Below are 12,606 nucleotides of genomic sequence, written 5' to 3' on the forward strand. Positions count from 1 at the left end.
TTCTCACTATAGCCTTTATACCTCTCAGTTTTTGGCCTACCAGGCTTTCAATAGAGGTGGATGCATGAAAAATCCATGTGTAGATTTAGGCCACTAGCGTTTGTCAGCATGGATTAAGTACCTATATGCTGCTCTAAATTTGTCAATAGAGTAATACATGTCTACATACTTCTCTAGAGGAGTATTGTGAAGTGAGGTGATAAATGCTACTGCATGTTTGCAAGGAATGCTAGAAACTTGCCACTGTCTACATGAAGATGTATTATCTTGCAAGTTGACTACAAACCTAAAGCCACTACCCCCAATGCTGTAACTTCAGCAACTTCTTCTGAGCATTCAAGCACCTCCAAGTTTAATTCTGTACTCCTTTCATTCAGTTTCTTAATTATGTGGGGCAAAATCAAGCCATCTAACTTCATTGCTATTTTTCTCCTTTGGTTCCACTTAATCATAAGCATTTGTCTTAATTTGTCCATTAAGTCATCCAAGTTCAAGGACTTGTGATGCTTAACCCAATTGTTGAAGCACTCATCCAAGTTCTTGGTTACATAATCAACCTTGGAAATGGTTGAAAACTGACTCCTTGTCCACAGCCTAGTGTACCACTTCCTAAGGTAATTAGTAGCACTTGGCTTTGCTGCCTCCATTGCAGCCCAATGTTTCTTAAACAAATATGGGTTCCATGAATATGCTGTTGCCCAAAGGTGGTCATCAAAAACCTTGCCATGAAACTTTTTCTTAAAATTGGACACCAAGTGAAACATACATTCCCTATGTTCTACCTCTGGGAACACATCACCTACCCCTACCATCACTGCTTGGCCAGCATTAGTGCATATGGTTAAACCCCTTGGTGATCCTATGGCCTCTCTAACTCTCTCCATGAAATATTTCCAATTATGATTTGTTTCAGAATCAGAAACTCCAAAGCAAATAGGAAATAACCAATTGTGGCCATCAACAGCTGAAGCACTAGCTAACTGTGCCTTAAACTTGTCTGTCAGGAAAGTGCTATCTACTGCTAAGTATGGCCTACAACCACTAATGAACCCATCAATGCATGGTTTCAAGGTAAAGAAAAATCTTTTAAATATGATCTTCCCATTTATTGTGTGATGATCTATCACTACTAGGCTGTCAGGGAAGTGCTTTCAACTTGTGCCTTAAACCTATACAAATTGTCGAAACTGTTGTCCCCATCACCATAAATCTGCCTCAATGCTAGCTCTTTACCCATTCACACCCTCTTGTAGTGGACACTCACCTTGTAGTATTTTTTCAGCTTCTTTTCCAACACCATTGAAGTAAGAGATCCATCCTCAATGAGCTAGTCCTTAACTTTAGAACATACCCAATCCTTGGTGGCATTCTTGACCTTCTTCTTCTTGCTTGTACTAGAGCATTGATGAGCACAAGGGTTCTTCTTCACCTACAAAAGATTAACATCAGTAGTTAGCTATAACAACATAATAGAATAAATATTTAGAAAAAAACATAAATTAATAATGTTGAATAATTACCACTACAATGCACATATCATTTGTTGTAGAAGCATGTAGTCTTCATGGGCAGTTCTCTTCCTCCCACCTTGAACAATAGGCCCTAAACCTATATTATGCACTCTTCTCCGTGTTATACTCAAATTCATGTTTGGTTGCATGCTGAGATAATGCAATCTTAAACTCAGCCATGCTAGGATATGTTGAGCCAACTACCATTGGAGGGTCTTCTTTATCATATTCCATGTTTGGAATATGTTCTGCCTCATGTCCTACCAACTCTTGGTCATCCTCTAATTCAGACCCTGACTCAATCTCCAATTCATCCTCATCCTCACTCTTAGCCTCACTCTCATCCTTTTCTTTGTCATGATCCTTATGCACAATCACAACCATATTTGTAGCTTCATAAGGTGTCTTCTCTAAGTACATGACCTCCTCATCAACACCTACATGCTCGTTCTCTGGTAATGGGTTGCAAAGGTAACTATCCTCATCTTTTGCAATATTCTTGGTAGCCTGCATTTGCACATTACTATGCCACTCTTTGATGCGCTCAAATGGTTTAGAGGGCTCAAATGGTTTAGAGGGATCACAGTAAGAAATGAACATGTCGACAACCTTTGTCTATGAATTTTTCTTAAACATAGACACCAAATCTTGGTCAGAATGAACTTCAGGAAAGGCTTTCATATCATGGTCATAGTACTGAACATGAGCAAGTTCCAGATAATCTGGCGGATACTTCTCTACAGTCTCTTCAACAAAATCCTTATAGTTTGTCAAGTCTAACTCAAATAGTCATATTAAAACAGAAACATCTAAAATCCTTTCTAACTCTCCTTTTGTTTCCAAACAGTCTAATTTCCACCAAATATATCAAATTTGGATCCATCCTGCACATGAAACGAACAGCCTAAGGAATCAACACTGCTACTAGATGTCTTACTCAGTCATCCGGTAAGCAAGAACTACTCCTTTGGCTCTACTAAGATGGATTGAAGACATGATGCACTCACCTTCAAGGAGCCAGTCTGTCTCTGCACCAGCAGCATCCGATCGGCTGCCATGGCCCCTGACCACTCCCGAAGCACGCTCAAGAGTTCCCGTGGCCGCGGCCTCCTCAACGGGGGTCGCGGCCACCTCCGCAGCCCGCCCGACGGTGTTTAGGCCCATCGCATCCGCTGGGCCATTGAGGCCCCCGTCCGCCAAGCCTCCCTCGTCGCCTTCCATATGCAGCACTGCTCGCCGGTGCTGATTCATCGTGGTGCCGCCGCCGCCTCTGGTCTAGGGTTTGAGGGTGGGGTGAGAGAGTAACTAGGGGAAGAACCATGAGCTAGAGAAGGGGATCGATTTGTCTGAATAGCTAGGGGCAATTTTGTCCACCGATGAAAAAACTAACAGGTCTCAAAGGGTGTCTCACGGCGGTGGCTAACGGAATTGACGGCAATGTCATATTAGGGATGAAAGTTGAAGTGAGTGTCAAATAAGGAAGGAAGAAATTTTCAGGGCCAAGAAAGAAATGGGTCATTTTCCTAGTATCAGATAGGGAATTATCTGTTCGGTATTTTGTTTCTTTCCCTTTTACCATTGGTGTGTGATCTCTTGTGGGATGTTATACTTTGTGGTCCTTGCAAATGCAAGCCGCTGACAAGATATCCATATAGAGTGGCTGATTCTACATCAAGTCATTGCTGAGGCACTGGCATTGGCCCCATGCAACATTTGGAAGCTTTAGCTTAACATTCGGTTGAAAGTGAATCTGGCCACAATAAGGAAATACAGATGTCTTCTAGATGAGATAGCGATCATGGACATTCATAACACTGAAACTATTTGGTAAGATTTTGGCTCCAAACTCCATATTTGATTTGGAGTTGTAAGAGCAACTCCAAAAGTCTGCTAATCTTACCCCCCAATATCTTCTTTAGGGGGAAAAAAAGAGAAAAAACGAATTCCAACAGTCTATCCAAAACTCCCCCAAAAAATTAGCGACGCGAAAAAACATCCCCTCATCCCGAATATTTTCACGACGCGCAGTATCCCCAATCCCGCTCCCCCACTCATTTTTTTTCCGCAGGAGCGCCAGCCTCCACCTGCTCACCTCCTGCTGCTCGCCCCGTGCAACTGCTCTCCGGCTTTCCCCCTTTACGCTCCAGACTCATCATCCGCTGCCGCCGCCGCCGCCGCTCTCTCCGTGCCCCTCGGCGATCGAATCCCTGGCTGGATCTGTCAGGTTCAGTTGCTTGTCATGGCCGCGGAGGTAGTGACCCGCAAGTGCGCAGCGCCCAGCGGCGGCGACGCCTTTTCCTCGGCAGGCGGCGTGAAGCGGGCGCAGCGGGCCCTGATTAGGAGGATCCAGGTGCCCGGGGCGGGCGAGCAATACATATGCTGCTTGTCCTTGTACTCATCTTCGCATCACTGCCCCCTAGCGGCATCTCCTCCGCGCCGTGCCGCATCGCCGGAGTACACGCCGGCAACCCCATCGAGCGGCGCCTCTTCAGCTGTAGAGTACACGCCTGTTGTGGGGGAAATATTAACGACCTCCTTATACTCCTTAAACAACAATCATAAAGGCCTGGGCCTACCTGCGGCAACGGCGACCTCCGCCGACTCGGCATGGACAGGGAGTATTCCACTTCGCCTCGCCCGACCCATGGTCCCGAGGTCGGACACGCCCTACCCATAGTCCAAGGGTCGGATATGCCCGACCCCTCGCAGCAAGGCTCCGCCTCGCCCGACCCCAGGCGCAGGGGGTCAGACGCATCCGGGCCCGCAAGATAGGGATCCGCCTCGGGCGCAGACCAGCGGACGAGGGTGCAGATCTCGTGGGCCCCCACCGATCTCGCTATAAATGCGATGCAGCTCTGACACGCAGAAAGGCGCCCGCGCTCCCCGACGTGACTCACCACAGTACTCGGGCGGTACACTGTGGCCATGACTGCACAGGCTACAGTGGCACCGTCCTAGTACGCCGCCTCCCCTGTTCGCCGTAGGGCATTCATTACCCGCGCCCTCTAGCACAGGAGGGAGCGCCGCTCGGTTTCGCGCTCAGCCCGGCGGCAGAGACATGACGGCCGCGCTTCCCGGTCAACACACAGGGCTACAGGGGTCGGCTGTCTTCCACGACATGCACAGCTGTCGTGCCCGGACATCATCATCGTCAGGCATGGCTATAGCGGTCGGACGGCACACATCTCTCGCACGCCCGACAACGACGGTCGACGGGAGGACTGACGACAGGGCCCAACGACAGCCGCCCCCCTCCGGCGGCCACGCTGATGGGAGACAAAGACCGGAGGGGAAGGTGGCGACCCCGGGGACTCAGTCCTTCCCCCTGCACTTTACCTTTACCTGCTTATCTCTTTACTTCTCCTAACTCCTGGCTCAACTATAACACCCGGTCTCTTCCTTGCGCTATAAAAGGAAGACCGGGGGAACCGAGCGAGGAGGACTCTCAAGCCAACCGAACTCACACCCTCTCCTCATGAGGATCAGCGCACACCCAAGAGACTTGGGACCAATTTCCCTCTCTCACCTATTTGTAACCCCTACTACAGACTCCGCGTGAGTAACACGAGCAGCACCCCATACTGGACGTAGGGCTATTCCTGCCCGAACCAGTCTAACCCCGTGCCCTCTCACACAACCATCCGCGCCTTACGCGCATAAAATAAATTTACTTGCCGTAGTCTTGATCCGCTAATCTCGACAACGACAATGCCAGCGACGCCCTCGGAGTACACCCCAGCTACACCATTGGAGTACACACCAGCGACACCATCGGAGTACACACCGACGATACCGTCGTCGAGCTCTTTCCCCTCACCGGACTACACGCCGTCACCGTACCAGAAGAGCGCCGCGTTCCTCGCGCACGAGTAGGATCAGCGCCGCCCGCGTCCAGTGCCAGCTCGCCTTCTCCTACTGATGCTACTACTAATGCCGTATACTAGGAGTACGTATAGGACATGTTAGATTAGTCTATTGTAGTTCTAGTCTTTGTATATGCTGTGTTTATGGTGATGCCTGATGATGACTTCAGAGAACACACATTCTCAAATTCTTATGAAGTTGTAATCTTATTATTTCGTTGATTCATAATATTTGTTAGCTGAGACCTGAGAGCGAGGTTCAATGTCGTTCTTGCTCTTTGTTCCATCTTTGCAAACAATTTTGTAATGATATTTGTTGGCTTGGAGCCGTGGCGCAATGATCCTTATTTAACTGATGGTATACTATATGTCTCAAGCATCTTGGATGGTTCTCTTCGCCGTCTCCGATACTAGAGGGTCGGGTTCTCCGATTTTAGCACTTAGTACTAAACTTAAAGATGCGGATATAACCAATTTAGCTGTTCGATTTGGGCCAGGTGTAAAGGGGCCCAATTATGATGACGTGACTTTTTTAATTATTGGGGGTAATTTTTAGTGTTCTACTGTGTCCTGATATGTTTTTGGTAGAATTATTTTTAGCATAGCCTCCAATACCTCGTTTTGGGGAACTCTTGGAGTTGCTCTAAGCTAAAATAAATTGACTTAAGCCTATATATTATGAGTTTAAAACAGAAATACGAAGACTCAGTCTCCATGTATCATCATTCTTACGGCCGTGATGGAAATTTAAAATGTCGACCGTTCTTACTCTACCAAAATACCTGGTTGAGACGGGATGCACATTACTGTGGCTCACAGTCTCACAATCGCCCCTGCCTCCACTTTAAAACAAGAGACAACGTTACATCACGCACACACGCGCACCAAAGCCAAGCCCGGCACACGACACCGCCCACCCCGCCCCGCGCACACGCACACACAGTGAGCACGCGCACCGAGCCGCGCACTGTCCTGGGAAGCGGCGGGAGGAGACCGATGGGGAGCAGCGGCGGCAGCAGCGAGCACTTCCTGCGGCAGCTGAGCTCCAGCGACGGCGGCGGCAGCGCGCCGCACCAGCTGCTGCAGCAGGAGTGGGAGTGCGGCGGCGGCAGCAGGCGCGGGTCGCGGCGCTGGTCCAGGAAGAAGGCGCGGGCCCGCGGCCACCGCCGCGGCGGCGGGTTCTGCCGGACGGAGGAGGCCGCGGCGGCGGGGCGGAAGCGCGTGATGGTGGTGGTGGACCAGAGCTCCGGCGCCAAGCACGCCATGATGTGGGCGCTCACCCACGTCGCCAGCAAGGGCGACTTCCTCACCCTGCTCCACGTCCTGCCGCCGCAGACCGGGAACGGCGGCGGCGGCGGCCGCGGAGGCGGGGTGGACGCCTCCGCGCTCGCCAACTCCCTCGGCGCGCTCTGCAAGGCCTGCAAGCCTGAGGTGCGTGCCCTGCGCTTGTTTGTTCATGCACACAACCTTTTTTTTTTTGGTGATTTGCAGCTTGTTTTTGCAAGTGTCATGCGCCTCTGAACTTTCTGTATATGACAAAGCCCCACCCACTGTAAACTTGCTTCTTCCCTCTTAATGGCACGGTCGCGGAAAAAAAAAGTGCCATGCGCCTCCACACAGACACAGTAAACAGTAAAACAGATAAGGCTGGTTCGTCACTTTTTTTTTTGTTCAGAAGGTTCAGTTTTACAGTGAACTAGGCATTTCTCACATTCTGTTTTAAATTTTTTTATTCAATTTGGTATGTGCTTTATTTAGAGTTCATTCTAGGACCTTTAAGCATGCCATAAGTTGTTTACAATGTGCATTATGACCTTAATCTGCACTAACAGCATTAAAGATTCAGCTTTCAAGATAACAAGCTCGTTTAGTAGGCTGAACGACAAAAGTACTAGTTTTACCGACCCAGGAAGTCAAAAGATTGTTTCTTTATGTAGTTCATGTAGTGAAATTTGTACTTCAGGGAGTTACGGTTGGCCCTATGGCTTTTTCTTGGATCAAGTTGTGTGGGTTCTTGGGCCACTCACTCACTCGCTGCCTGGAGGCAAGAATAGTTATGCTAGTTGGTGGCTTTGCTAGATCAGATCAGAACGTTCATGAGAAAAGAGACGGAATCATGGCCACCCTTTTCATTGATGGATGGATCATGGTGATGGCAGGCCCTAAAGCTAGAAAGGGCCTCACCCTCATGAAAAGCAAGATGCTCAGAATAATAGCCTGATCTCCCTCACAACAATTAAGAAATGTTTTCTAAGCTAAGGAGTACGTCGTCTCTGAACAAATTTTCTGGCTTTTGAGGCTGGGATCTAACATGTCAGTCAAACTATAGTTTTTTCTTTCAACTGCTAGTTGCCATTTCTCTAAAAGAAAAATACACAAACAAGCATGTTTCAGTGTACTTGAGCCACTGTGCGTTGCAGCAGATAGCACGCGCCCTGAACCTCGTCCTCTAGCCCGTGAAGAGGGTGTGTGCTCTGCTCATCATGCATGCATCACGGTATCCCGTGCGATGTCATCCAAAACTGCTTCCTGATGAATTGTTAGGTGGAGGTGGAGGCGCTTGTGATCCAGGGGCCCAAGCTGTCGACCGTCCTCAGCCAGGTGAAGAAGCTGGAGGCGTCCGTGCTCGTGCTCAGCCAACGCAAGCCCTCGCCTTTCTGCTGGTAAGCTCTCTGCTCAGCTCACAACATGCATGTCATGTGCACGCCCCACGTTCACATCCATCCACACCACACCACACACCTTGTCACGGATGGATGGATCAGCTGGCCTGGCCTGGCCGGTGCAAAGGTGAGAGAGAGAGAATAGAATCTCGCGCAGCTGGCACAGCCTATCGCACACTGTTCGTTCTTCGTGCCCATCATCCTTCAGATTTCAGAAACAAAGGCGCAGGGACAGAGATGTCCATGCCTGAAATTCCCGGGGTGGATAGATAGATAGGAGTATATATATTTAGCAGGTCTAGTTGTCTTGGTACCAGGAACTGTTTGGCAAGCTGGCGATTTTAGGAAGAACAGGGGCTTTATTTACCAGAGAACAGTGCAGGAGCAGGGATGGGAATGGTGTGCTCTGCATTGGCCCTTGGGGGTCAAAAACTAGCAGACAGCAACAGCCATGTGCCATCCATAAACCGGAGATGCCTTTCCCTTGTCCTTGCTGTTTAAATCCGATCTCCCAATCGGGACGACCAGCAGCAAGAACGGTACTGTGCGTCCCTGCCATTGCTGGCCTCGCGTTGCTGTTGTACGCCTGCGAAAGTAACATCTCAAAGTTTAAGACCGCACGAAAAAGCTTACGGCGTTCGGAAAATTTACCTTTTTACCCTACCATGTGACCAAACTGCCATGTTCATTATTCAAGTTTGCTCTAGTGTACTACTCTCTGGTAGGTTGTTAATTTGCTGGACGGCTGGACCTTAATTATTTGTTTTTTTTGTGTGTGTCTGACGACCTTGTTGCAAATGTAATTGATGGTGCAGCTTCATGCGGAGCGGGAGCGAGGCGTTCGTGGAGGAGTGCATCAACCGGGCGGAGTGCCTGACGCTGGCGGTGCGGCGGCAGAGCAAGGGCGTCGGTGGCTACCTCGTCAGCACCCGGTGGCAGAAGAACTTCTGGCTCCTGGCTTGACGACGCTGACGCTGACGGTGACGGGCCCTCCTCATTGTGTGCAAACTTTTACTGCCAAGGCTGAGCTTTTAAATTACAAACAAGGTCGATAAGCTAGCTGTAACTGCATCAATAACCTCCACTGTCTGTCCCAGTGTGTGTGTGCCTGATCTATGTGTGTGTCCGTGCGACGCTGTTGTGATGCTGTGTGTATTATATATCCTCTTGGTTGGCTCTACTGCTGTAGCTGTGCCTCACTGCCTCACTTTGCTGATGCAAAAGCCAGGATCTGACCCGCTGCCTAACAGTGTCCGTTTGTAAATGTGGTTTTGCATTTTTCGTTTGTAGAGCACAAGAGCAGGGTGCAGGAGCGCAGCAGGACGTACATTGCATAAACTACGGTTTGTGTGTTGCGCGATGTGTTTGTTTGTTTGCTAAGCACCATATAACCTGATGAGATACGGTGTTTGACCAGCTGTCTGTGCTACTGCTTCCTCACTTTCAACTGTCCACATGTATGTCTGGTAACGTACGGCCACAGACTAGCATGTGAGACAGAGAGTACTGAGACCAGCAATATATCCAGCATGGGAGCTGGTCGTAGGAGTAGACTGTACAGATACTAGTGCAGTGTTAACTGTTACGCAGCTGCGAGCCAGTGCGACCGTCGGAGAGGACATCGGGTAACCCTCGCTGCCCCCACCGGGGGTCCGGGGCCAAAGCCAATGATAACAACGCGCAGCGTGATTGTTCATCAGGTTCCTAAACACAAACACGGCCGGCATGGTAGTCACCACTCACCAGCACGACGACGCACGGGTGTCCCCGCCCCTGGCCCAGGATCCGAGAACCAACAGCTGCCGGTCGGGCGGGCGTCGGGCGCTCGGCAAAGGCATCGCACCCCCCCCGCGCGCGCGCGCAAGCGGATGCGCGCCGATGGACACGGCGACAAATCCGGCAGGGAGCCAGGGACCATCCTGATCCCGATCCCGATCCCACAGGCGCGCGCCTTGAATCTTCTTCACTGCCGCGCAGGGAGGGAGAGCCGGAGTGGTGATGGGTGTGGGCCGGCCGCGGAGATGGCAAAGCTGACGGGAGCCGACGATGATGTCGTCGTTCCCGCTACCCATCGTCGGCGCCATGATGCCGCCCGGCGTAGGCAGCGTAGCGTACCGGGGCGACTGTTGCGGCGAGAGGGTGGTGGTAACTCGGCGCAGGCTTTTGCCACCACGGGCGCAGGCGGGCGCCATCATGGATCATCATTCGCGGGGCGTTGAAGGCTGCCAACACTTTCTTATTTTTAAATATTTTACGGCCTAATATATTCAGAATATTAAAATAATGCACTCAACATTTTAATAACAAGATTCAACCATTATTCAAACTTAGTTCAACAATTTTAATAAATAATTCAACATTTTATGTTGAAATCATACATAAAAAATGTTGAACGTGTATATTAAAAATGTTGAAATAGTACATTCGAATGTTGATTTTTTAAAGTAAGAAAAATATACACATATAGGATTTCATTTTGTTATGTTACATTAATTCCAAACAACACGATAGTTCAAACTAAATAAAAAATGGACTCGCGGTTTGAGAGAAAAATACCAGCTGCTTACTGCTTCGTGTTGGCCATACCCTACCCATGGCAAAATATTGCTGGCGGCGCGACCCGATCACCTCAACTGAACTACCGAAGTGGAGATATGCCAGCGGGAGCTAGCAAAAGTGTGAGGTCCATCTCCATCCCCAGTTTCCCACAGGTCTCAACTACCAAATATAGGTCTCAACTACCAAATATGACATGCCGATCAATCGGTTTGCCATCCCAACTCCACACGCCTGCCATTCATCAGTATACAATGCGCGTGGATCGTCACGAACGAGCACCGGGGCAGCGTGCAAATTTCAAACGAAGTGCGGTGGGCGGTGGCGATTTTTATTTATGTACCGGCACTGCAGTACTGCAGTTGGAGGATCCCAAACCTTTGGCCTTTAACGGAAAGGGCTTCCCGTGGCACACAGCCACAAAAGTTGCCATCGTCTCATCATCGATCAATCATAGTCGCCATCCGAATTGAAAGTGGGATACAATGACCAACTCTGGTATGCAGTACACTAATGTAGCATGTTTGTTCGAGGAACCAACTCGATCATCGGGACAGGGATAGAATGGTGCGGCCCATTGCAGGGTTATCCCGTGAAATTCGGTGACCCATTGTCACACTGAGCATGTGCGCTTGTAAGGATGTGGTGGTGACAGGTCGGCGTCGATCTAATTTCGGACCAAACAAATTTGTTCGAGGTCGAAGTAATGGGATGACCCATCATCAACTGGCTTGCACCGTTCACTCTTCTTCTTGTTTTTTTATGGGAACTTTAATAGAAGCACAAGTGTATGAAAAAAACGTAAAATAGGGAGCAGAGGCTAGAATACCCCTTGTGTAATAGGAACCAGGTTCTCTCTACGGTACCTCTTGGCAGATAAACCAGGTTCTCACTTAGATACCCCCGGCGCGATGCGTGCCCTCAAAATTCTAGCCAGGTCCGTCACCGTGTGGATGCGAACCCGGGTTGCCTGTTTCAAAGGCTAGCCGAATAACCACCCTGGGTCTTGTCCCCTCCCGCACCGCTAAAACCACACATATGATGTTTTTTCCACTAAAGGTCTCGCTCGAATTTCATTACCAGAAGCAACGAAATTACAAGTTCCAGCTACACCATCAACACTTAACGACTAAACTGAAAGCAGAAAAAGAATTCCAGCTGAACAGCACAGAGGACCCTTCTAGCTGAAGACCAATCACAAAACACTAGAGTTTAAAAAGCAGGCAGCCATTATAGACTACTAGACTGAAAGCAATTTCCGTTCTTCTACTTCATCAACTCAACCGGGCAGCCATCATAGACTACTACACTGGAAGCAATTTCCGTTCTTCTTCTTCGACTCAACCGGCTTGTAGCTAATGCCTTTACTGTTCTAAGCGGGCTGGCCCCTCACCGAAACAGCACTATCCCTGTTCCTGCTTCCTCCGTCGCGCCTTCATGTTGATGGAAGTGCTTCCTCCATCGTCCCTTCATGTGGATGGAAGTGCAGAGCCACCTCTTTCATTGCTACTCCCGCCTCCAGTTTCATCTTGTCCTCCTGCTTCTGGAGACATGCCCAGTGTGTTATGAAGGAAGATGTTAAGCAAATAATCTCAGTAGGAGATTTAATTTGTTTTTTTACCAAAACAAACTAAATTTCTAGATTTCCATAGTGCCTAGCAGACAGCTGACAAGCCAACCATATGCACACTTTTGATTTGAGGTAAATATCTTATACTTTATACCCAAAACTGTGTAAAGTTGGTTGGTCTACAAGGAGCACCAATAACCATGGCTATTAGGCTCCAAACATATCTTGCTAATATACATGGCCAAACGGGCCGCCCAGCCCGGCCTGGCTCGGGCCCATCCTAGCCCGGCCTGCATCGGCCCAGCCTGTATCGGCCCGGCTACAGTATCGTGCCGGGCCAAGCCGTTTGCCGTGCCGCTTAGAGGCTCAGGCCCAGCCTCTTTAAAACTTATACGGCCCGGGCCGGCACGATAGCCCAATAGGCCGGGCTGCCCATCGGCCCA

At 49.4% G+C, this 12,606-nt stretch overlaps 1 protein-coding gene across 1 annotated transcript; it reads left to right on the top strand.

Annotated features, from left to right (window-relative positions):
• Positions 1-6,231: 6,231 nt before the first annotated feature.
• Positions 6,232-9,301, top strand: LOC101773626. The gene is made up of 3 exons (XM_004961934.3): positions 6,232-6,805; positions 7,919-8,037; positions 8,853-9,301. Exons 1-3 carry the CDS (start codon positions 6,371-6,373, stop codon positions 8,998-9,000), a joined length of 702 nt encoding a protein of 233 aa, XP_004961991.1. The 5' UTR covers positions 6,232-6,370; the 3' UTR covers positions 9,001-9,301.
• Positions 9,302-12,606: the final 3,305 nt, after the last annotated feature.

Source organism: Setaria italica, chromosome III (assembly GCF_000263155.2).
Source record: "Setaria italica strain Yugu1 chromosome III, Setaria_italica_v2.0, whole genome shotgun sequence".
Classification (NCBI taxonomy): domain Eukaryota; kingdom Viridiplantae; phylum Streptophyta; class Magnoliopsida; order Poales; family Poaceae; genus Setaria; species Setaria italica.

Excerpts from the sequence above, each read along its gene's own strand:
- LOC101773626 (XM_004961934.3), top strand. The coding sequence starts at position 6,371 with ATGGGGAGCAGCGGCGGCAGCAGCGAGCACTTCCTGCGGCAGCTGAGC. Across the intron at positions 6,806-7,918 it reads GCAAGGCCTGCAAGCCTGAG|GTGGAGGTGGAGGCGCTTGT; the intron begins GTGCGTGCCCTG and ends ATGAATTGTTAG. Across the intron at positions 8,038-8,852 it reads AAGCCCTCGCCTTTCTGCTG|CTTCATGCGGAGCGGGAGCG; the intron begins GTAAGCTCTCTG and ends TTGATGGTGCAG.